General features: G+C 42.4%; 1 protein-coding gene across 11 annotated transcripts in view; it reads right to left on the bottom strand.

The window, feature by feature from the left end:
* Window positions 1–23,116, bottom strand: part of ralgapa1 (Ral GTPase activating protein catalytic subunit alpha 1) — a 178,118-nt gene that overhangs the window by 25,695 nt on the left and 129,307 nt on the right. For all 11 annotated transcript variants that reach the window (XM_049464047.1, XM_049464050.1, XM_049464051.1 and 8 more), the window contains 3 exons: window positions 20,428–20,583; window positions 12,955–13,113; window positions 8,747–8,874 (listed from right to left, as the gene is read on the bottom strand). In XM_049464047.1, coding sequence (XP_049320004.1) covers window positions 8,747–8,874; window positions 12,955–13,113; window positions 20,428–20,583 — 443 coding nt within the window. The remainder of the gene's footprint in view (window positions 1–8,746; window positions 8,875–12,954; window positions 13,114–20,427; window positions 20,584–23,116) is intronic.

Genomic DNA, 23,116 nt, shown 5'->3' with positions numbered 1-23,116 from the left:
ACACACACCGCTGCACTGGCACGGCTGCGCTGAAGCTGCTTAGCGCCGCTGCAATCGGCTGCAGACAGACGGAGGATGGCTGCAGCTTCACATGCTTACATTACTGCCCCAGAGTCCGAGTCTTACACACACACACACACACACACACACACACACATACTCAATATACACACACACAAACACACTCGCAGCCAAGAAGCCTCGAGTGCCCTGAGCCTGACAGATCAGATAAGAGCAGTCATGTTCCTTTTTCACCAAGAAAAGAGACAAACTGTGTGTGTGTGTGTGTGTGTGTGTGTGAGTGTGTGTGTTAAAGCGTGTGTGTGTGTGTGTGTGTGTGTGTGTGTAAGATACCGGATAAACCCACACATTGAGCTCAGACCCATTCCAGGTCATACCAATTTAACCCTTTAAACATTCAATTAATTAAATTACCGTATTTCTCGCACTATAAGCTGCACTTAAAATCCTTTAATTTTCCCCAAAAATTAAAATAATCAGAGCTGCTTATAATCCAGTGCTCCTTATGAATGAATTCTACCAGTCAGGAGTTATAGTTTAGTTCTCCAGCACCGAGACTGGAGCAGCATTAGCATTAGCTGCTAACTGCTATTTTCCCTATTTAGAAGTGTGGTCTGAGTGTTTACCGTGTTAAAACAAGGTACATGTATAAAACCGCTAGCTAATATCACCCTGGCTGACCAGAACACTCAGTGTTCCTCAGTGTAGTGCTGTCAAATGCCACTATCTGCTAGCGGTTAGCTGCCAATGCTAATGCTAATGCTCCAGCCTTCGTGCTGGAGAAATTTGAGAATCTAATCTTACTGTAAATAGATGAAAGAGCTTTACTCACCAAATAAACAGTTTTCAGGAGAGGAATCTGTGCAAATTAACATCCAGCTCTCAATTGACTCATTTGAAAGAAAGTGTTTTTTTTTTTTGAATTACAGTTTTGTTTACTTAGCTTAGCTTTACTTAACTTAGTTACATGCCACCCCCCCACCACCACCTGCTGATTTATAAGCTCCTTGTAATGTCTCTTAAAATGTGCTTTATAATACAGAAAATAAAAATAAAATAAAAATGAAATAAACAGTAAAGAAACAGTAGTTTGTGCATCACTAGCACTGCTGGAGCAGCATTAGCATTACCCGCATTAGCATTAACCGCGCTTGCTATTTCCGCATTGAGAGGGGAGAATTATTGGCCTGTAGCATTTCTGAAGCGGTTAGCCGCTAATACGTTTTGTTTACTTAGCTTAGCTTTACTTAACTTAAATATTGTAATTACATTCAATTACTTTATACTAGCAATTATTACGTGTGTGTTTGTGCATGTGAGTAAAGTTACACTAAAACAGCAACTTTCTAGAAACCCAAGAACAGTTAATCATGTTCTTCATTCAACCATTTATACACAGTACTCATCCACACACACACACACACACCGGTGAGAAGCGACAGCCAATCACACACAGCCTACTCTCAACCGGAAACCACCGTCCACCTGGAGACCTGGAGACCTGGAGGACTGCATTCAACACTGATGACCAGATTAATCACCAATCCAGCATTTATGGAGCAGCTGAGACTCTGCAGCTTCAGCTTCAACCTACGAGTGTAGAGCTACAGGATCTACAGGCCCAGCTGTAGCAACATCTGTGGGTAAATGTGCTGCAGGATCCATACAGAACCTGTAGAACCTCCAAACCCAACCCTCTCAATCTCATCTTATATCCAGAACATAGAGGAACCAACAGGATCTAAACTAGAGACTCTTAACTGTTTTTTAGCTATTAAAACTATTTAATATCTAATATATCATCATCACATTAATTAAATACTTAAGTAATTATGTAATTACATCAATAGTTACACAATCATAATACAGTAACTGCGGATATTTACTGTGTAAGTGCAGGTAAATGCAGGTGTAGCTCCACCAGCCTGCTCACTGAACCCTGCTCCACACACACACACACACACACACACACACACACACACACACACTTTACATTTTATCACTCAGCCCCAACACTGCCCTGTGAGAAGAGTGTGTGTGAGGGCCTGAGGGTTCTCACACACACACACACACACACACACACACACTCTTGGATTACTCTTAGTGCCCTGCTATCTGCGGCTCTGTGCGTCCAGCAGCAGCATCCAGCTACCACACACACACACACACACACACACACACACACACACACACAATCCAAGGCCAAAGAAGCTTCTTTCTCTCCAGTCTAAGCCCCAATTTCACAGTCATGGCGGATGGAGGGATGGAGGGATCAGTGTGTTTCTCAGGCAGATGGACGGAGCCTCGGGCCAACAGCACCGAGAACTGGAACCCAGCAAGAACCAGCAGAGAGGTCAGAGAGAGAGAGAGAGAGAGAGAGAGAGAGAGGATAAGACTGAGTAGAAAAGAGAAGAAATTGTTCCAGCTCTGCTGAAGAACAGAAAATAGAGGGATGATCTGGAGAGGGAGAAAAACAGAAGAGAAAAGAGAGAGAGAGAGAGTATGAGGGAGAGGGAGATGGATAGAGAGAGAAGAGAAAGAAGTATAGAAGATCTGCCGAAGAACACAAAATAGAGGGATGATCTAGAGGGAAAGAGAGAGAAGAGAAGACTAAGAAAAAAAGGAATAGCTGTAGCTCTGTTCCAGAACAAAAAATAGAAAAAAGAGGATAAGATTGAGTAAGAAAGAAGAAATCGCCCCAGCTGTACTAAAGAACTGATATAGAGGGATGATCTGGAGAGAGAGAGAGAGAGAGAGAGAGAGAGAGAGAAGGATAGAAGATCTGCTGAAGAACAAATCAGAGGGATGATCTGGAGAGAAAGAAGTATGGAGAGAAAAGAAGAACAAGATTAAGAAAGAAAATGAATTGCTGTAGCTCTGCTGAAGAACAGAAAATAGAGGGATGATCTGGAGAGGGAGAGAAAGAGAATGAGGGAAGGAAGAGAGAAAGAGATGGAGAGAATGAGTGAGAATGAGGGAGAGAGGGGGAGAAAGAAATAAAGAGATAATCAGTGAAAGAGGGAGAAGGATCTTCTGAAGAACAAAAAATAGAGGGATGATCTGGAGAAGGAGAGAGAGAGAGAGAATATGAGGGAAGGGGAGAGAGAAAAAAAAAGAGAATCAGGGAGAGAGAGAAGGATAGAAGATCTGCTGAAAAACACAAAATAGAGGGATAGAGGAAGAGTGGAGGAATAGCAGAGTCTGGAGGAAGAGTGGAGAGACACACAGTCCAAACTGCTCGAGGTCTAGTCTTAAGTTTCAGTCACAAAATCAGTGGTGTCGGATTTCATTTTCCAGCAGGACTTGGCACACTGCCCACACTGCCAAAAGTACCAACTGGTCTTATATAATATTCAAATTTTCTAAAACACTAATTTGTATTGTTAATCATCAACAATAAAATAAATAACTACTTAAAACAGATCTCTCTGTGTTTAATACATCTATATAATATATGAGTTTTACATTTTCAACTGAATTACTGAAATAAAATAACTTTTTAATAATTTTAAACATTTTTAAGATGCACTAATATACAGGACAGTGAAAGTGAAACACCTGGTTTTAGAGCACAATAATTGATTGTGTTGACGGACAGTTCTGGTGGAAACAGGAGAGTTGAGGTGCACATTGAATTCTGCGTGATTTGATCAGCCGTGGTTTTATGTTTTTTGGATACAATCCGGGTTATCACCCGAACATCCCTTTCAGACAGCTTCCTCTTACAGCGTCCACAGTTAATCCTGTTGGATGTGGTTGGTCCTTCTTGGTGGTATGCTGACATTACCCTGGATACCGTGGCTCTTGATGCATCACAAAGACTTGCTGTCTTGGTCACAGATGCTCCAGCAAGACGTGCACCAACAATTTGTCCTCTTTTGAACTCTGGTATGTCTCCCATAATGTTGTGTGTATTGTAATATTTAGAGCAGAACTGTGCTCTTACCCTGCTAATTGAACCTTCACACACTGCTCTTACTGGTGCAATATTGTGCAATTAATGAAGATTGAACACCAGGCTGCTCCAATTTAGCCATGAAACCTAAAATCCCACACTAAAATGATGACAGGTGTTTTAGTTTCATTCTCCAACACCTGTATGTAGGTTAATCTCCCTCTGGTTCTGATGTGGTTAGAGATTTTTAATCTGTTCAGATAAAACTTCTGTAACTCTCTGTAAAAGTCAATAAATATATGATTACAAGAACAGAACGGAAGGCCTCTGTAAAGCGAGAGAAATAGCGCGAGAGCGAGCTGCGCGAGAGAGTGAGTCAGTGAGTGAGTGTTGAGGTGGGAGCGGGGGTCCGGCTCGGTGTGAGAGGAGTGTTTGTGAGGACGAATAGAAAGAAAGATGAAAAGATGTTCTTTTGATGTGATTTTCTCAGAGCTGGACCGCGGACCCCGAACAACAGAACCGCGCCGGGGGTCTTTATCTAATCTCCGCCGCGCCGCCGGCCCCGAGCCGCAGGTGTGAAGAAGATGAGCCCGGTGGTGGAGCTCCTCCTCAGGTGACTTCATCTGGGAAAGGTAAACGAGCTCTGAGGTGCAGCTCCGCCGTGGGGCTCATTTTCTCGGTTGTGGGCGTTTTAAGGCGGAGCTGCTCCGGCGGCGGAGATTAACCGCACCGCTGGTTCCCCCTGATCCTTTATACACCGCACCGCAAGAACCCAACCCGAACACCAGAACCAGATCCACCTTAAAGAGACAGTCCAGCAACAGATACGCCCGAAATAAAGAGAGTTTAGGTTATAGCGCCCTGCGTATTTTATTAGATTTATACACTTCTACTGTATTTATCTACCAGAATTTCACTCAAAAATGTTATTTATACATCAACATCCACTCCTGATATGCACCTTGCACACCATAGGAACCACCCAGCCAGCAACACCATAGCAACCACCAGCTATACCACAGCAGCACATAAGCAAATACCATACTTTAAAATGCCATACCGACTAGTGAGAAGCACTCCAAGTTTCCTCCAGGAAATAAATACCACAGAAACCACCCAGCAACACCTTATCAACCAACCTCTTTTACACAGTGCACAAGCTAAAGCTACCGAAAATATCCTTCCTGACCTAGAGCAGTGTACAGTACCAGTCCAAAAGTACCAAAAGTTTGGACACACCTTAAATACAGTGTTTTTTCACTATTTCACTATATAAAATATGTTCTAAACTGTAGATTAATACTAAACTAGATTAATAACAATCATGAAACATCTGGTCCGTGAGGCTGTTTGTTTGAACTATAATGAACAAAAATAAAAAAACAAAATAAAATAAAATAAAATAAAACTCTTCTCTTGTGAGCTTTTGTTTACATTCCTCCCCTCTCTCTCTCTTCAGTTTCAGTGGGGTGTGGCCTCTGTGGAACCACACTCGAAGATTTTTAGCTCACTGTTGCCATTTCTGTTTATGTGTAGATATATTTTTAACTGCTTATTAATGGGTTTTAAAGTATTTGCACCCTAATTTATAACCGTTAATAAACTCATTTATGACCATTTATAAAGCCTTTATGAAGGTAATCTTTTTTTAAAGTGTTACCCAGTGTTTCTTCATATTGCCAAGAGTATCGTCATCACGAAAATACCACAAAATATCGTTGTTAATATTATTTTAGGGCCGTATCGACTAGTCCTGCGGTACAGCAGGTTGTGGAGGTTTTTGAAAGTCCTGAAGATGTTTTTAAACCTGTTCTGGATGGAGTTTATCTGAGCTGGATTTCGGGTCAATCCCCATCCTAAAGCTGTTGTAATCACATCCATTCTGACATCTCACACAGCCGCCAATTATCCACATCAGCGGAGAGAGAGAGAGAGAGAGAGAGAGAGAAGAAAGAGAGAGAAGAAAGAGTGAAGAAAGTCAAGAGTAGAGTGGCTCAGAGGGAAGAAAAGAAAAGCAAAAAAAAAAAAAAAAAGAATTTGACCAGAAGAAAGACAGCGCAACAGTACGCGAGAGAGAGAGAGAGAGAGAGAGAGAGCGAGCGAGAGGGAAGGAGAGACAGATAGAAAGAAAGAAGAGAGAGAGAGAATGGGTTTGGAGAGACATCCGTCGATAATGACAGATTACTGTAATTCAGCCTGTCAGGAGCATCGACCTGTGCAACTCACGCCAATCAATACCCGGGCGCTCTATCGAGCCACACACACACACACACACACACACACACACACACACACACACACACGGGTGAGATTGCTGCGAGCGAAGACTCAAGCTGGGCCAAACAATCTCTCCGGCTCGGAGAACAGACTAGATGAGAATCACTCTCTCCCCCCTGCACTCGCGCTGCACTCGCGCTCTCTCTCTCGCGTGCTTGTTCTTTTTTTTTTCTTCTGATGTTTTTGCAGAAAGAAAGGAATCATTAAAAAAAAACTCTAAACTCGCAACTTTTAACATTACAAACAGATTTTACTCTAAACACTAAATATAACGTGATTTTATACTAATAATTGTAAAAAAAATTGATAAACGTTAACGTACTTTCACAGAGATGATCCACACCGACAGAGACGCCAAAAGTTAGAAGGATTGAACCCACAACCTTGCATGGAAACAGGTTGTCAGCCAATAAATACAATAAGAAGAACTGAAGTTTGAGACCTGATCCACAAACAAGCAATGAAAACCCAGAGACTAGTTTAGAAAATCTACATTTTGTTTTTAAGCCAAATCTTTTCACTTATTCACTTGTCCTTAATGAGTCACTTACCAAATATATCAGAGATGCAGCGCACAAAGATTCACCTTAATTAGACAAGTGTTTTTTGAGAAACAGATTTTTTGTTTTTAGAGCGCCACCTATCACTTAACAGGAGTCGGAGACAGACGCCTTTCTAAGAATGATGAGTTTAACAAAACTTGAAATTTTCATTTGAATCCAGTTTAGGCCACCCAGATGACTTCGGCTACAGGACACTGCCCACAGGACACTACTCAGAGGAGGCCACCCAGGGGACTCTGCCTACAGCACGCTGCTGCTCACAGGACACTACCCAACAGGACACTGCCCACAGGACATTGTACAAGACACTCACAGGACTCCGTCTACAGGACGCTACCCAGAGGACTCTGTATATAGAATGCTGCACACAGGACACCACACAGGACTCGGCCTACAGGACGCTACCCACAGGACGCCTTGTTCCAAACACAATGTGCATCAGTCCAAGCCTGAATGATGAGCGAGAGAGATAAAGACTAAAGAGAGAGAGAGAGATAGAGGTAGAGAGAGAGAGGTAGAGAGAGAGACTAAAGAGAGATAGAGGTAGAGAGAGAGGTAGAGAGAGAGACTAAAGAGAGATAGAGGTAGAGAGAGAGGTAGAGAGAGAGACTAAAGAGAGATAGAGGTAGAGAGAGAGGTAGAGAGAGAGAGAGAGGTAGAGAGAGAGAGAGAGGTAGAGGTAGAGAGAGAGGTAGAGGTAGAGAGATAGACTAAAGAGAGAGAGAGAGAGGTAGAGAGAGAGAGAGAGAGGTAGAGGTAGAGAGATAGACTAAAGAGAGAGAGAGGTAGAGAGAGAGAGAGAGGTAGAGAGAGAGAGAGAGGTAGAGGTAGAGAGAGAGGTAGAGGTAGATAGATAGACTAAAGAGAGAGAGAGAGAGGTAGAGAGAGAGAGAGGTAGAGAGAGAGAGAGAGGTAGAGAGATAGACTAAAGAGAGAGAGAGAGAGGTAGAGAGAGAGAGAGAGGTAGAGAGAGAGAGAGAGGTAGAGGTAGAGAGATAGACTAAAGAGAGAGAGAGAGAGGTAGAGAGAGAGAGAGAGGTAGATAGATAGACTAAAGAGAGAGAGAGAGAGGTAGAGAGAGAGAGAGAGGTAGAGAGAGAGAGAGAGGTAGAGGTAGAGAGATAGACTAAAGAGAGAGAGAGAGGTAGAGAGAGAGAGAGAGGTAGAGGGATAGACTAAAGAGAGAGAGAGAGAAAGAGAGAGAGAGAGGTAGAGGTAGAGAGATAGACTAAAGAGAGAGAGAGAGGTAGAGAGAGAGAGAGAGAGAGGTAGAGAGAGAGAGAGAGGTAGAGGTAGAGAGAGAGAGAGAGAAAGAGACAGAGAGAGAGGTAAAGATAGAGGGAGAGAGAGAGAGAGACAGAGAGAGAGAGAGAGACAGAGAGAGAGAGAGAGAGACAGAGAGAGAGATAGAGAGAGTGAATAGGTGGAGAGTGATTGAGAGTAAATGGTGGTGCATGTGGGTCGGTGTGATGGAGAGATCAGAGCGATTCCATCACCTGAACTCAGACTCTACATCTACACAAATAAAACATCAATAAATATTGATCCTCCGTCTACCTGCTACACACACACACACACACACACACACACACTCACACACACTTGATTTTGTACTTTGGACACCAAGTCATGTCCTACATAAACCCCATTTATTGTATACATGCCTAAAGTAATGTTCCAGCAGTGATATAGTATAATAATCATGTTCAGATTTTAATCCTGAACTTCTTTAACTGGACTGCTGTAGCCAGTTCATACTCTCTCTCAGTATTAGGACTAAAAGGTAAAGGTAAATTCAGAGGGTTCAGAGTATTAACTGATGTAATGCTGAGAACCAGACTTTCCCCAGTGCTGGAGATACAGTACAGAGTGTATAATAACAGTGCATATACGTCTGTTATATATATATATATAAATGTCTGTTATGAATGTAAATGGATTGAATTCACCTGTTACTGCTCCTGAACTGCAGGAAGGTATTAAAGGATACAAGTTCTGGTAGAGCGGGATGAGGGATTTCAGCGCTCGGCTGGCGTTGATGGCGGTGGCGCGAACCATCGTGGGCAAGATCTTCCCGTCCACTATAGCTCCATCAAACAGCGGGCCGAAAAACGGGACCTGCAGAGAGACAGATACAGAGATTTACATTAAACACAGATTTATTTAAGCAATAATACACTCGAGGTTCATGATATAATGTGTAATATTGAGTTTAGAGTAGAGCAGCACAGCAGTGCCAATATTACACGTTAAAGCATCAACCTCGAGTGTATTATTGTGATTATACCACAGTTCCATTATCACTGTTTACTGAAACATTTTAAAGTTAAGGAGTTAAAGAGGAGGAGAAAATAGGATCTGATTGGTTATAAAAACTCCGCCAGTTAAAATAGTTCCATTGCTGCTCTGTTTGTAGCTGCGCTGTTCGGCTTGTTAGCGCTGCATCGTTGCTAGGTTACCTGTATGTGGCGGAGTAATACATGGAAAGCTTCGGTTAGTTACAGTGCATTACCGGCTGATAACGGTACTTATAGAACACCTCTCAGCCAATCACACCGCAGGGTTGGAACGAACTGTGGTATAGTAATAAATCAGATACAGCTTAATGCATTTTCTACATTATAGTTTAATATTAAAGACATGAAAACAGTTAAAGCAGCACTAGGTAGGATTTCCTTGATTTTGGATCTTTTTAAAGAAGTAAAATTACAGCTTGAATCTCACTGCAGCGCTGCATTGAGGTGTAATAGGAGGAGTAGCGGTGCTCTCGTGTCTGTGCCGGAGCTCCTCTGAGCTCAAACCAGACTCTGTAAGTTTTCCGAGGCGGCCGCGACCGACGCTCGCAAGAACTGCGACCTGCTTTCCGACCTTTAGTTCTAACAGTTCTACAAGGACTACTGGTTCATTCTTTACAAACTAACATACAGACACTCTGGCAGAAGCTGGAAAGAGACCGAATATGTCTGTGAAATCCAGAAAACGAGAAAGAGAAACTAATCCGCCTGAAACATTTATTACACTCTACAACTGTAGGGGGAGCCCCCGAGCACAAAATCTCAATCCTACTTAGTGGAGCTTTAAGGGACGCGTAGGCTACGACATAGGATTGACACAGAAGTATAAATTGGCCTTTAGTGCATTTGTATTATTGGTACATTTAAAATGTGCCAACTTTTGCATCATTTTTACTCATTTCTATTGGTCAAAATCCTGCAAAAATTCCCCACAACATTTTTGCACAAACTCAGTCCATCCACTGTTTTAAACAGAAGGCAGAAGATCTGTATGAGTCTGGTGAGCAGTGAGGAGATTTTAGAGCAGATTGAATGAAATTGAATCCAGCAGCAGAATGGAATAAATCTGAGGAGACGTCAGTAAACGAGACGCGAGACGAACGTGACGGAAAGCAGGGGACGGTGAATGGTCTCTGTACGCTCAAATGGACTTTAAATGGACATTCATGAAAGCCAGGACGCTGCTCTCCGCTATCACTCCATCTTCCTACTCTTTACTGAGACCGCAGGACTCGCGTCTCGCCATCCGTCCCTCTGTACATCCATCCACGCCAGAACCCCATTCTCAGAATCCTGTTCATTCAATTAGCGCAGACATAACCCAGCAGGAAGTGGAGGGTTTGAGTGCAGCTACGCTTCCTGTCTCCGTATCGAGTGTTCCGCAGACTTCAGATAACTAATTTCCAAGAGAGAGGCCGAGAGAGGACGAGAACACGCCGAGAGAGGACGAGGACACGCTGAGGGAGAGAACGAGGACACGCCGAGAGAGGACGAGGTCACGCCGAGGAGGACGGGGACATGCCGAGGGAGAGGACGAGGACACGGTGAGAGAGGACGAGGACACGCCGAGAGAGGACGAGGACATGCTGAGAGAGAGGACGAGGACATGCTGAGAGAGAGGACGAGGACATGCTGAGAGAGAGGACGAGGACACGGCGAGAGAGGGCGAGGACACGGCGAGAGAGGGCGAGGACACGCCGAGAGAGGACGAGGACATGCTGAGAGAGAGGACGAGGACATGCTGAGAGAGAGGACGAGGACACGGCGAGAGAGGGCGAGGACACGCCGAGAGAGGGCGAGGACACGCCGAGAGAGGGCGAGGACACGCCGAGAGAGGACGACGACATGGCGAGAGGACTGTGATGGTGAACTTGTTCAGAGTGGGGGTTTGTTTGAGATAGTGAACTTGTTCAGAGTGGGGGTTTGTTTGAGATGGTGAACTTGTTCAGAGTGGGGGTTTGTTTGAGATAGTGAACTTGTTCAGAGTGGGGGTTTGTTTGAGATGGTGAACTTGTTCAGAGTGGGGGTTTGTTTGAGATGGTGAACTTGTTCAGAGTGGGGGTTTGTTTGAGATAGTGAACTTGTTCAGAGTGGGGGTTTGTTTGAGATGAACTTGTTCAGAGTGGGGGTTTGTTTGAGATGGTGAACTCGTTCAGAGTGGGGGTTTGTTTGAGATGAACTTGTTCAGAGTGGGGGTTTGTTTGAGATGAACTTGTTCAGAGTGGGGGTTTGTTTGAGATTAACTCGTTCAGAGTTGGGGTTTGTTTGAGATAGTGAACTCGTTCAGAGTGGGGGTTTGTTTTAGATGAGCTTGTTCAGAGTGGGGGTTTGTTTGAGATAGTGAACTCGTTCAGAGTGGGGGTTTGTTTGAGATAGTGAACTCGTTCAGAGTGGGGGTTTGTTTGAGATAGTGAACTTGTTCAGAGTGGGGGTTTGTTTGAGATAGTGAACTTGTTCAGAGTGGGGGTTTGTTTGAGATTAACTCGTTCAGAGTTGGGGTTTGTTTGAGATAGTGAACTCGTTCAGAGTGGGGGTTTGTTTTAGATGAGCTTGTTCAGAGTGGGGGTTTGTTTGAGATAGTGAACTTGTTCAGAGTGGGGGTTTGTTTGAGATGAACTCGTTCAGAGTGGGGGTTTGTTTGAGATAGTGAACTCGTTCAGAGTGGGGGTTTGTTTGAGATAGTGAACTTGTTCAGAGTGGGGGTTTGTTTGAGATGAACTAGTTCAGAGTGGGGGTTTGTTTGAGATGAACTCGTACAGAGTGGGGGTTTGTTTGAGATAGTGAACTTGTTCAGAGTGGGGGTTTGTTTGAGATGAACTTGTTCAGAGTGGGGGTTTGTTTGAGATAGTGAACTTGTTCAGAGTGGGGGTTTGTTTGAGATGAACTTGTTCAGAGTGGGGGTTTGTTTGAGATAGTGAACTTGTTCAGAGTGGGGGTTTGTTTGAGATGGTGAACTTGTTCAGAGTGGGGGTTTGTTTGAGATAGTGAACTTGTTCAGAGTGGGGGTTTGTTTGAGATGGTGAACTTGTTCAGAGTGGGGGTTTGTTTGAGATGGTGAACTTGTTCAGAGTGGGGGTTTGTTTGAGATGAACTCGTACAGAGTGGGGGTTTGTTTGAGATAGTGAACTTGTTCAGAATGGGGGTTTGTTTGAGATGAACTTGTTCAGAGTGGGGGTTTGTTTGAGATGAACTTGTTCAGAGTGGGGGTTTGTTTGAGATGAACTTGTTCAGAGTGGGGGTTTGTTTGAGATAGTGAACTTGTTCAGAGTGGGGGTTTGTTTGAGATAGTGAACTTGTTCAGAGTGGGGGTTTGTTTGAGATAGTGAACTTGTTCAGAGTGGGGGTTTGTTTGAGATGAACTCGTTCAGAGTGGGGGTTTGAGATGGTGAACTTTTCAGAGTGGGGGTTTGTTTGAGATGGTGAACTCGTTCAGAGTGGGGGTTTGTTTGAGATGAACTTGTTCAGAGTGGGGGTTTGTTTGAGATGAACTTGTTCAGAGTGGGGGTTTGTTTGAGATAGTGAACTTGTTCAGAGTGGGGGTTTGTTTGAGATGAACTTGTTCAGAGTGGGGGTTTGTTTGAGATAGTGAGCTTGTTCAGAGTGGGGGTTTGTTTTAGATGAGCTTGTTCAGAGTGGGGGTTTGTTTGAGATGAACTTGTTCAGAGTGGGGGTTTGTTTGAGATGAACTTGTTCAGAGTGGGGGTTTGTTTGAGATGAACTTGTTCAGAGTGGGGGTTTGTTTGAGATGAACTTGTTCAGAGTGGGGGTTTGTTTGAGATAGTGAACTTGTTCAGAGTGGGGGTTTGTTTGAGATAGTGAACTTGTTCAGAGTGGGGGTTTGTTTGAGATAGTGAACACAGAGAGTGAAGGTAATTGGTGGAACAGGCTGGTGGGCGGGGCTTGCCTCTGGTTTTTTGATGATCTGGATGCTGTACATGTGGTTCTTCATGGGGTAAATAACGATCAGAACGTCTCCAAACTCAGTGGGGATGATTCCTCTCCTGTAGTCCCGAGTGTGCTCCGACCAAACGATGTGAACCTCATCATTCCCCAAGTGCCTCAACTACAGAGAGAGGGAGAGAGAGAGAGAGAGAGAGAGAGAGAGAGAGAGAGAATAAAGTTAAACATCAATCTACTGATATTAGCATATAAACAAGATGAAAAAAAAAAACCCACTGTGCATACAGAAAAAAATCTGACTGGACTGAAAAATTCATACTGGACACTAAACAATGTATAGTAGATACTAAATAATTTGTAGTACATATTAAGCAATCCATAGAAGGTGCTGAGAAATTCATAACGGACACTAAACAATTTATAGTAGATACTGAATAATTAATAATAGATACTAAATAATTCATAGCAGATACTGAATAATTCATACAGGACACTAAACAATTTATAGTAGATACTAAATAATTCATACTGGGCAATGAACAATTTAAAGTAGATACTGAATAATTAAAATGGGACGCTGAACAGCTTATAGTAGATACTAAATACACTGAACTGAATTACTTATAATGGACACTGAACAATTCATAGTGGATACTCAATAATTAATTATAGATACTAAACAATTCATAGTATATATTGGATAATTCATTCTGGACACTAAACAATTAAACATAATGAACACTGATCAATTCATAGTAGATACTGAATAATTGATAATATACAGTAAATAATTCATACTGGACCGTGAACAGTATATACTGGATACTGAACTGAATTATTTATAATGAACACTATTAATTATTCAGTATCTACTATAAATTGTTTAAAGGACACTAAATATATACACTGGACACTAAACACCTTGTAGCACATACTGAATCATTCATACTGGACAATGAACAGTTCATAGTACATACTAAATAATTCACAGTGGATACTGAGAAATTCATACTGGACACTGAGCAAGAAATGGCAGATGCAGAATAATTAGGGCAGAGTAAAATAAACGTGTGTACACAGTTTATATGAGTTAAAATATATAAAACTGAAGTTATAAGCAGTGTTATATGAGTATATATGAGTTTATTAGTATTTTTCAGCACTAATGAATTAACAGGTATCAGTCTTAATTTCTAATTAAATCAATAATAAGTGGATTAAAGGGTAATAAATTGGTGTCGGTGAGGTGCAGTGGTGAGTATGGAGTGTAATAGTGAGTAACAGATCGTGGTGTTTCTCAGTTTGGAGGTGAGTTCAGAGCCCCGGCTCGTCCCCGGCTCGTCCGCTACGCCGCTATTAACCTTGAGTACTGACAGGTACGATGGGGGCCGGCGCTCCCTCCCAACACCTCCATCCATCTTCCCCCTCTCACTCCATCTCTCCCTGCTCACTCCATCTTCCTCGCCTCACTCAATCACACCGCGGCCGAGGACTCGGAGGGACAGAGCCAACCTTTAAACACCCAATCACACACCCCGCCGCGCCGGCGGCCATGTTCCCACTGCATACAGCTAACAGCAACCAGACTGCTGCCTCTTAAACCCCACCCATCACTCAACTCTCAACTATCTACACCTCCACACAGGTAACACATACATACAGGTGTTGGACAATGAAACAGAAACACCTGTCATCATTTTAGTGTCAGATTTTAGGTTTCATGGCTAAATTGGAGCAGCCTGGTGTTCAATCTTCATTAATTGCACATTGCACCAGTAAGAGCAGAGTGTGAAGGTTCAATTAGCAGGGTAAGAGCACAGTTCTGCTCTAAATATTACAATGCACACAACATTATGGGAGACATACCAGAGTTCAAAAGAGGACAAATTGTTGGTGCACGTCTTGCTGGAGCATCTGTGACCAAGACAGCAAGTCTTTGTGATGCATCAAGAGCCACGGTATCCAGGGTAATGTCAGCACACCACCAAGAAGGACCAACCACATCCAACAGGATTAACTGTGGACGCTGTAAGAGGAAGCTGTCTGAAAGGGATGTTCGGGTGATAACCCGGATTGTATCCAAAAAACATAAAACCACGGCTGATCAAATCACGCAGAATTCAATGTGCACCTCAACTCTCCTGTTTCCACCAGAACTGTCCGTCACCACAATCAATTATTGTGCTCTAAAACCAGGTGTTTCAGTTTCATTCTCCAACCCCTGTAGGTTCCTTTCATCCAATTAATTTAATACAGGCAACGAGACATCAGAAAAACTCAACGTTACCATAATAAAAAGCAAAAACAATCTTATGCCTGGTTCACTCTACACGATTTTGGGTCAGTTTTTCATTGATCGCCGACAAAAACTCTTAACACAATTTCAGAAAAAGATCATCATACTGAACGATGTTAAACATGGTGATGGTAGTGTGTTATGATGGTCTGGAGCTGCTGGATAACTTGCTGTCATTGATGGAAGCAGGAATTCTGCTGTTCTCTACCAGAAAATCCTGAAAGAGAATGTCTGGCTCAGGCATACTTGGGTTCTGCAACAGGACAATGACCCAAAGCACATCAGCAGGTCCATACCTATAAATGGCTCAAGAATGATTGAGATGCTCTGGATAATCTTAAACAGTTTTAGACATTTATGCTGGAAAATCCATAAATTTGTCTGAATTAAAACTGTAATTCTGTAAAGAAGAGTGGAACTAAATTCCTCCACAGAGATCCCTTAATAAATAAACATATTTAATATCATTTAATCTAAGAAATGCAAATATGAGGAACAAAAAAGGCAAAAACTAAATAACTAGAGGAGGAAAATACTTTTTTCCGTCCTCCTTTACAGTCCTCACCTTTTCCACCAATCTCTATTATATTTCTTTTTTGGCAGGGGCTGGGTGGCTGGGGCAGGGGAAGGGGCAGGGGCAGGTACTGTATCACAATATATAAAACTAATAAACGAAAGTTAGAATTAGTTAGAAAGTTAGTTTAGAATTTAATGTCTGAGAAAAGCAAGTATGAAAGAAACTTTTAAAAACGAAAAACAAAAAAATTAGAGGGGAAAACACTTTTTCACAACACTGTAGGTCCTTTATGGTCCTCATCCTTTCCCCCTATCTCTATTATATTTCTATTTTTACAGATATTGCGTCCGTCGCTGGTTTCTCTGCACCACTTTCTGCATTGAAGGAGAAAATCAGCGGCATTATGAAGCTCCTCTGTCTTCGAGCTCGGCCGATGGAAGACGGCGGGGTGGCAGGGGCGGGGGCGGGGGCAGGTATTGTATCGCAATATATAAAACTAAAACAAAAGTTAGAATTAATAATTAATTAATAATTTTAATGTCTCTCTAAGAAATGCAAGTGTGATAAAAACATAAAACAAAAAGTAAAAACAAAAGAATCAGAGGGGAAAAACCCTTTTTCTCAGCACTGTAGGTTCTTTATGGTCCTCATCTCATCCCCCTATCTCTATTATATTTCTATTTTTACAGGTATTGCGTCCGCCGCTGGTTTCTCTGCACCACTTTCTGCATTGAAGGAGCGTATCGGCTGCATTATGAAGCTCCTCCGTCTTCGAGCTCGACCGATGGAAGACGGTGGGGTGGCAGGAGCAGGAGCAGGGTGGCAGCGGCGGAGCCGGCGCTGACCCCGAGCGAATGAATGAGCGTGTATCTGGGCGCTGGCGGTTGAGCCGACACGCTTTAGTGTCTGCTTAACATGGTTTAGCGTCGCTATCGGCTCATCTGGGCTCGGCTAGCGTTTCCAGCAGCCCCTGCAAATCCAATTTCACCCAGAAGAGTCATGGTCGGCGCGGCGGCCGGCGGGAGGGGTGACAAGCCCAATCTAATTTGGGGTGGAATACGGCCCCCGGGTGGCAGGAGGGCCCCTCGGCTCCCCCTTTAGGCCGCTAACTGAAGCGCACGGCTCTCGGAGGGGCCGTCCGACCCGGCCTCGATGCACCGCGCTCAAATTACAGCTATGAATTACAGCAAACGCCGCGGCGTGCTAATGCCCACTGCTGCTGCCGTTTCGTTTAAGGGTGTGTGTGTGTGTGTGTGTGTGTGTAACAGAGCGATTTAGGGTTTATTGGAAGATAAGGGCGCTCTGGACGATGCGATTCCCTTTCATCTCAGCATCTCTGCCCCCGTCGCTCAGACTGGAGGCTGGGAGAAATGGCTCAGATCTCTGGCAGCCTGAATAAACACACAGCAGCTAATGGCTCGGCTTCAGTCAGCATGCAGAGGCTCTGTGGTGCGCTAAAACGGCTAACGCTAAAACGGCTAACGTCAGACGCTGGTTCCAACATAATCAGCCGGTGTGGTGACCAAGGTATTCCCTACCGCTACAAAGCTTCATCCTCCTGAAATCTTTAGGTACTTTATCTAAACATATATAAAACATATTGTTGCTGTCCAATGAAAAACACTTTTAGTTTGCTACATAATTTGGACAGACAAACTGTCTCTTACACTGTGCCAAAACTTCTTGATGAACAGACCAATAGAAACTCTTCAAAAAAACCTGAAATAATCTATTTTTACATCGACTTCCTCATCGCTGCTCTCAGTGATAAAGCTGTGGAGGCATCAGCAGCTTCTCGTCCACAAGATTTAAATCAGGGACAGGGGGGGACAGAGGGGACATCGAGGGGACGGAGGTAACGACGCGCTATTGGTCATCCGGCCGACGCTAACGAGCCCCGATCACGACCTGCCGGCCGGATCATTACTGCTAATCCTGCCTTTATTACAATACAGCGGTTCTGTCCAATCAGGAGGAAGAACACCAGCGCAGAGAGAGATCTGCTCTGAATCTTATATACAGCACCCAGCAAAAGCCTGCACACAACTTAAATATAGTGTTTTTCTTTATTTCTACAGTCTAGAATTAATATTAAAAACATAAAAAAAGTATTAACCCTAGGCACGAAGCTGTATTCTGCGTGTTTAAAGTGTTAAAACAAACAGGAAAGTGGCTACAGGGTGCTGCCCACATAATGTTGGCTACAACAGGACAGTGCCTACAGGATGATAGCTATAGTATGCTTCCCACAGGAAAGTAGCTACAGGATGCTGGCTGCAGGACGCTGGCTACAGGACTTACAGGTGTTAAGTTTTTTTTTTAAAACATCAGTGCAGACATGGTCAATTACAACAAAAATCTACTAAAACTATAATTTAAACTGATTATAGATTATAGTGTAGGAAAAAATTACTGAATTAACTCTGAGCTGATGGATGTATTTGTAGCTTAAAAAAATAAAATTCTCCGTCGATAAACTGAAACACAAAGATTTGTAGAACAAATTTCCATCAGTTTTTCCAAACTTTCTGGGTATTTTTATTTTTCCCAAAGCTGATCCAGGCCTGGAAGTTGCTACTATAATATTCCATAACTTTTTTCAGGTTTTTCACGACTGTATGAACCCTGTAGTTTCATTCTGCTGCAGGACAAACCTGCACTCCAAGAATAGAGAGAGATGCATTCTGGAATGGAGGCAGAATTCAGCACAACACCTGGATGAAAAGCAACTCACCGAATTTCTCCAAATTCTACAAACCAATCAGTGTTGAGTAAATCGAGACTTACTAAATGTCATTAAACTGCAGTGTGAAACCGAAACTAAACGAACCGAATTCAGTACAGAACAAAACATAACACACACATGAACCCTGGATCAGACTTTCAGGAGCAAAAAGGCCTGAGAAAGAAATAGAGGTGAAAAAGTCAGAGATGGAGAAATGAGAGGGGAAGAATAGAAAGAGAAAATGAGAGAGGGGGAGGGAAAACGAGCGACAGAAATAAAGAAAAGAGAGAGAGAATGAGAGAGGGTGATGCAGAGCTGTTAGGAATCATTACTCTCTTTTGTGTTCGGGTGAAAATCTCTTGGTGGGCGTCCAAGAACACAAAGAACATCTCTCTCAATCTGCGAGTGTGTGTGAGCGCGAGAGTGAGTGTGTGTGAGCGCGAGTGTGTGTGCGCAAGAGTGTGTGTGTAAGTGTGTGTGAGTGTGTGTTAGGCCTAATGACACAGTAGGGTCAACGTGGCTTTGAGAGCCACTTCACCCAACCCAGGAGGAGCAGAGCTCCGCCCACTGAGAGTCACAGGAAGTAGCCAGGCAGGAAGTAAAGCTGCTGTAGTGCAAACTGATCACTTCTGATAGTGAAGCGGCTGCGTCCCAATCCATTGATTAAGTGTGTTACTCACATTGGGCACGGTTCTGCCCCCCTCCCCACTCCCCCGCCGGCCTGCACTCACACTGTGTTTAAACAATCCGTGCCTGAGCACCCTTAAGTCATTACTCACTGCTCGGTGGGCTTGGTGGTGTTATGTCGAATTCAGCACCCCAGCCATGCAAAGCACCCTCTCTCTCGGGAGCACGTTTTATTGATAAAAGCGGAGAAAAATCTGTTTTAACTTATTAGAAATAAAAGTCAAAGTTATCTCAGTCACGGTTACATACATAGCAACATAGTGCACGCTCCCGAGAGGAGGTGCTTTTCCTGACTGCGGTGCTAAATTCGACACAACACCGCCATGTTTATTTATAGGAACGTCGCACCGCTAAGACAGCTATAGATATGATACTGCCTACAGGACAATGGCTATAATATGACGGCTACAGGATGCTGGCAACAGGCACTGCCACAGGACGAAGGCTACTGGATTCTGCCCACAGGATGCTGGCTAAAGGACGCTGGCTACAGGACTATTTTCAGTACAGCAGTGGCACTGAGGTGTTTAAAAACTCCAGCAGCACTGCGGTATCTGATGAAAGAATAATTTTATTTAGTCTAAATAACTTTGACTATCAAAAAGATTAGAATGATGGAGCTGGCACTCATCAGGACCGCCCCAGGAAGGCAAGAGCAAGATTTTCCTCTGTAAACAGCTCCCCAGATAATTGCACCTAAATACTTCAGAGAGTATTTTGGTTTGTTTAACACTGTTTTTAAGTTACTACATGATTCCTTGTGTGTTCCTCTATAATCTGATAGATCACTTTACTATTCATTTACAATAAATTGTTTTTTTTTTTGACTGGTTCTGTATTCATAAAATCTGAGTAAAAAGAAAACTTTACTTTTTAGCTTTTTATCCAATCAGAACATTGGGATCTAACGAGAGAGTACAACACTGCTATCTAAAATCATCCACTTCTGACACCAATCTTTACATCCAAACTTATAATTGAAAATCCAAACTGATATTTGAAAATATTGATACATTTTTACACCCCTAGTTGTTTGATGCATTAAAATCAGGCTGATCAACCAATCAGAGCGCTTCCTTTACGGTTGCAGACCAAACAAATGAGCATAAATCTATACAGAGGAAGAACAGCTGATTTATACTCTGATCAGAGAGAGTAAAGGCAGAAGAGGACCGGGATCAGAGCTGTGGAGGTGTTTATACACCTGGTTACAGGTGTTTTACGCTGGTGTGATGGTTATCTGCAGTTTTACCTTTTTGGTGAGGGAGTCGTCGGAGTCCGGGGGCATGCGGGTGGAGACGTGGAACATCACCTCCACCGTAGACGTGGCGAAGTACGGCGTGGTCAAACCGGTGCTCTTATTCCTCTGCAGTCCTCCCATAAACCCACAGTGACTCGTCAGATTCACCTGCACAAAACACACAATCTCTCTTTTACAACAAAAGTCATTACTCACTGCTCGGTGGGCTTGCTAGTGTTATGTCGAATTCAGCACCCCCGCCATGCAAAGCACCCTCTCTCTCGGGAGCACGTTTTATTGATAAAAGTGGAGAAAAATCTGCTTTAAGTAACTTAGAAATACGCAGATATCTCAGTCACGGTTACATACATAGCACCATAGCGCACGCTCCCGAGAGAAGGTGCTTTTCCTGACTGCGGAGCTGAATTCGACACAACACCGGCATTGTTGCCGACAACACCACAAAACACACAAACTCTCTTTTACAACTTCTAAAGAAGCACGTTTACATTTAGGAGAGCATGAAGTTAACGTAACTGTGAAGTAGGAGTGAACGATACGGCCCTAAAATAATATCACTACGATATTTTATAGTATTTTCGCAATAACGATATTCTTGGCGATATGACAAAACACTGAATTAAAAAAAAATATATTTCAAGAATACACTACTGCAACAAAATGAAAATTTAATTTTATTAAATGCATAAGATATGAAATAGCACACCATTAACTGCCAGTTATTCCAAGTTCAAAAAGTTTGTCATTTTCACTTAGTTGAGTAGTTCTTGCCGTAATATGTATTAAAACTTTACTCAAATAGTTAAAGTTGAAAGAGTTTATTTTCATCTGCACAGAAAGGAAACAAGTCCTGATGAGTGCCAGTTCCATCACTATAACATTTTTAATTGTCTTTGTGACTGCACTTGGGGATACTTTAAATTATTGAATTTTTTCATACTGACCGACCTTCACTTTTTCTTAAAGTAATTATTATTTTTTTTAACTTAGTTGAGTAGTTCTTACAGTAATATGTATTGGGATAGTTCAAATAGTTAATGTTGAAAGAGTTTATTGTCATCTGCACAGTAAGGAAACACGTCCTGATGAGTGCCAGTTCCATCATTATAATGTGTTTTTGATTGTCTTTGTGACTGCACTTGGGCATCCTTTTAGAGTTATTGAATTTTTTCATATCGAACGACCTTCATTTTTTTCCTTAAAGTAATAATAGTTGCTGTAATATGGATTAGAACTTCACTCAAATAGTTAAAGTTGAAAGAGTTTGTTGTCATCTGCACAGTAAGGAAACAAGTCCTGATGAGTGCCAGTTCCATCATTATAATGTTTTTGTTTGCCTTTTTTTGGGACGGCACTTAAAAACAAGTTTTTAGAGTTAACTGAAATTTTTCTTATTGAATATTATTTTTCTTATTTGAATAGTTCAAATAGTTCAAGTTGAAAGAGTTTAGTGTCACCTGCACAGAAAGGAAACAAATTTGTACGTGTACAATCAAATTCTTTCTTTGTACAATAGAAAAATACACTAAATTTATAACTAAATATATAAATGTCTGTTGCATGTAAAAATGTAGACAGTAAAGTGCTTAGAATGTAATTATTTCTGAAGTACGTTCAAGAGTCTTATGGCAGAGGGGAAAACTGAGTTTATCCAGAGATAGTAAATGAAGGGAAGTTCTTGAAACAGCAATCATGGCACTCGCTTCCTCTTAATAAAACCGCATCCTTAAACAAAAGGAGAAATATGGAGATCTGCGCAAGAGCAGCAGCCAAAACAAGCCTGAAAAATCTTTTTTTTTTGTGATTTTCTGAGTCAAATTCTTCAAACTCCTTATGAGGTATTATTAGATTTTAACAGTGATGTTGAAATCTGCAGTTGAAATTGAAATTAGAGCTTCAGATGCTGGAGGCCAGGTGTGTCCAAACTGCGGCCCGTTTCCTTTTTTGGAGCGGCCCGCAAGGTATTTTAGAAAAAGAATGAAAGTTGGCCCGCTGTTAAGCAGGTTTTTATAATGTGAGATTCAAAGTTTGAACGCTAGGTGTCAGAAACGGGCAAAAGAGTCTAAAAGCGGAGAGAGTGCACAGTTGTAGCGCAGAAAAACAGGCCAAAGAGTCTAAAAGTGGAGAGAGTGCACAGTTGTAGCGCAGAAAAACAGGCCAAAGAGTCTAAAAGTGGAGAGAATGTTCAGTTGTAGCACAGAAAAACAGGCCAAAGAGTCTAAAAGTGGAGAGAGTGCACAGTTGTAGCGCAGAAAAACAGGCCAAAGAGTCTAAAAGTGGAGAGAATGTTCAGTTGTAGCACAGAAAAACAGGCCAAAGAGTCTAAAAGTGGAGAGAGTGTGCATTTCTAGAGCAGAAAAACGGGCCAAAGAGTCTAAAAGTTGCCGTAATTAAGGAGTTTAATATTAAGAGACATCATGAAATGAAACATCTATTTGAAAAATCTTAGTTTACACAACACTGTCAAATATAGATAAAGATAGTCAGTCAAGTAAAATGGTGTGTAAATGAAATAATCAGGAAAATGTATTATTTAAATTGGTATATTTTATTATTTGTTTTATTATAGAGTCTGTGGCCCGTGACTTCAAATATATTTCTCCTTCTGGCCCCCAACAAAAAAAGTTTGGACACCCCTGCTGTAGGCTGAATGGGTGGAGCTAATGCTCCCGTGTTTTTA

The sequence above is a fragment of the Astyanax mexicanus genome, chromosome 14, assembly GCF_023375975.1.
Source record: "Astyanax mexicanus isolate ESR-SI-001 chromosome 14, AstMex3_surface, whole genome shotgun sequence".
Lineage (NCBI taxonomy): Eukaryota > Metazoa > Chordata > Actinopteri > Characiformes > Acestrorhamphidae > Astyanax > Astyanax mexicanus.
Note: the sequence above shows the minus strand (reverse complement) of the source record. Positions and strands in the feature narration are given on the sequence as shown.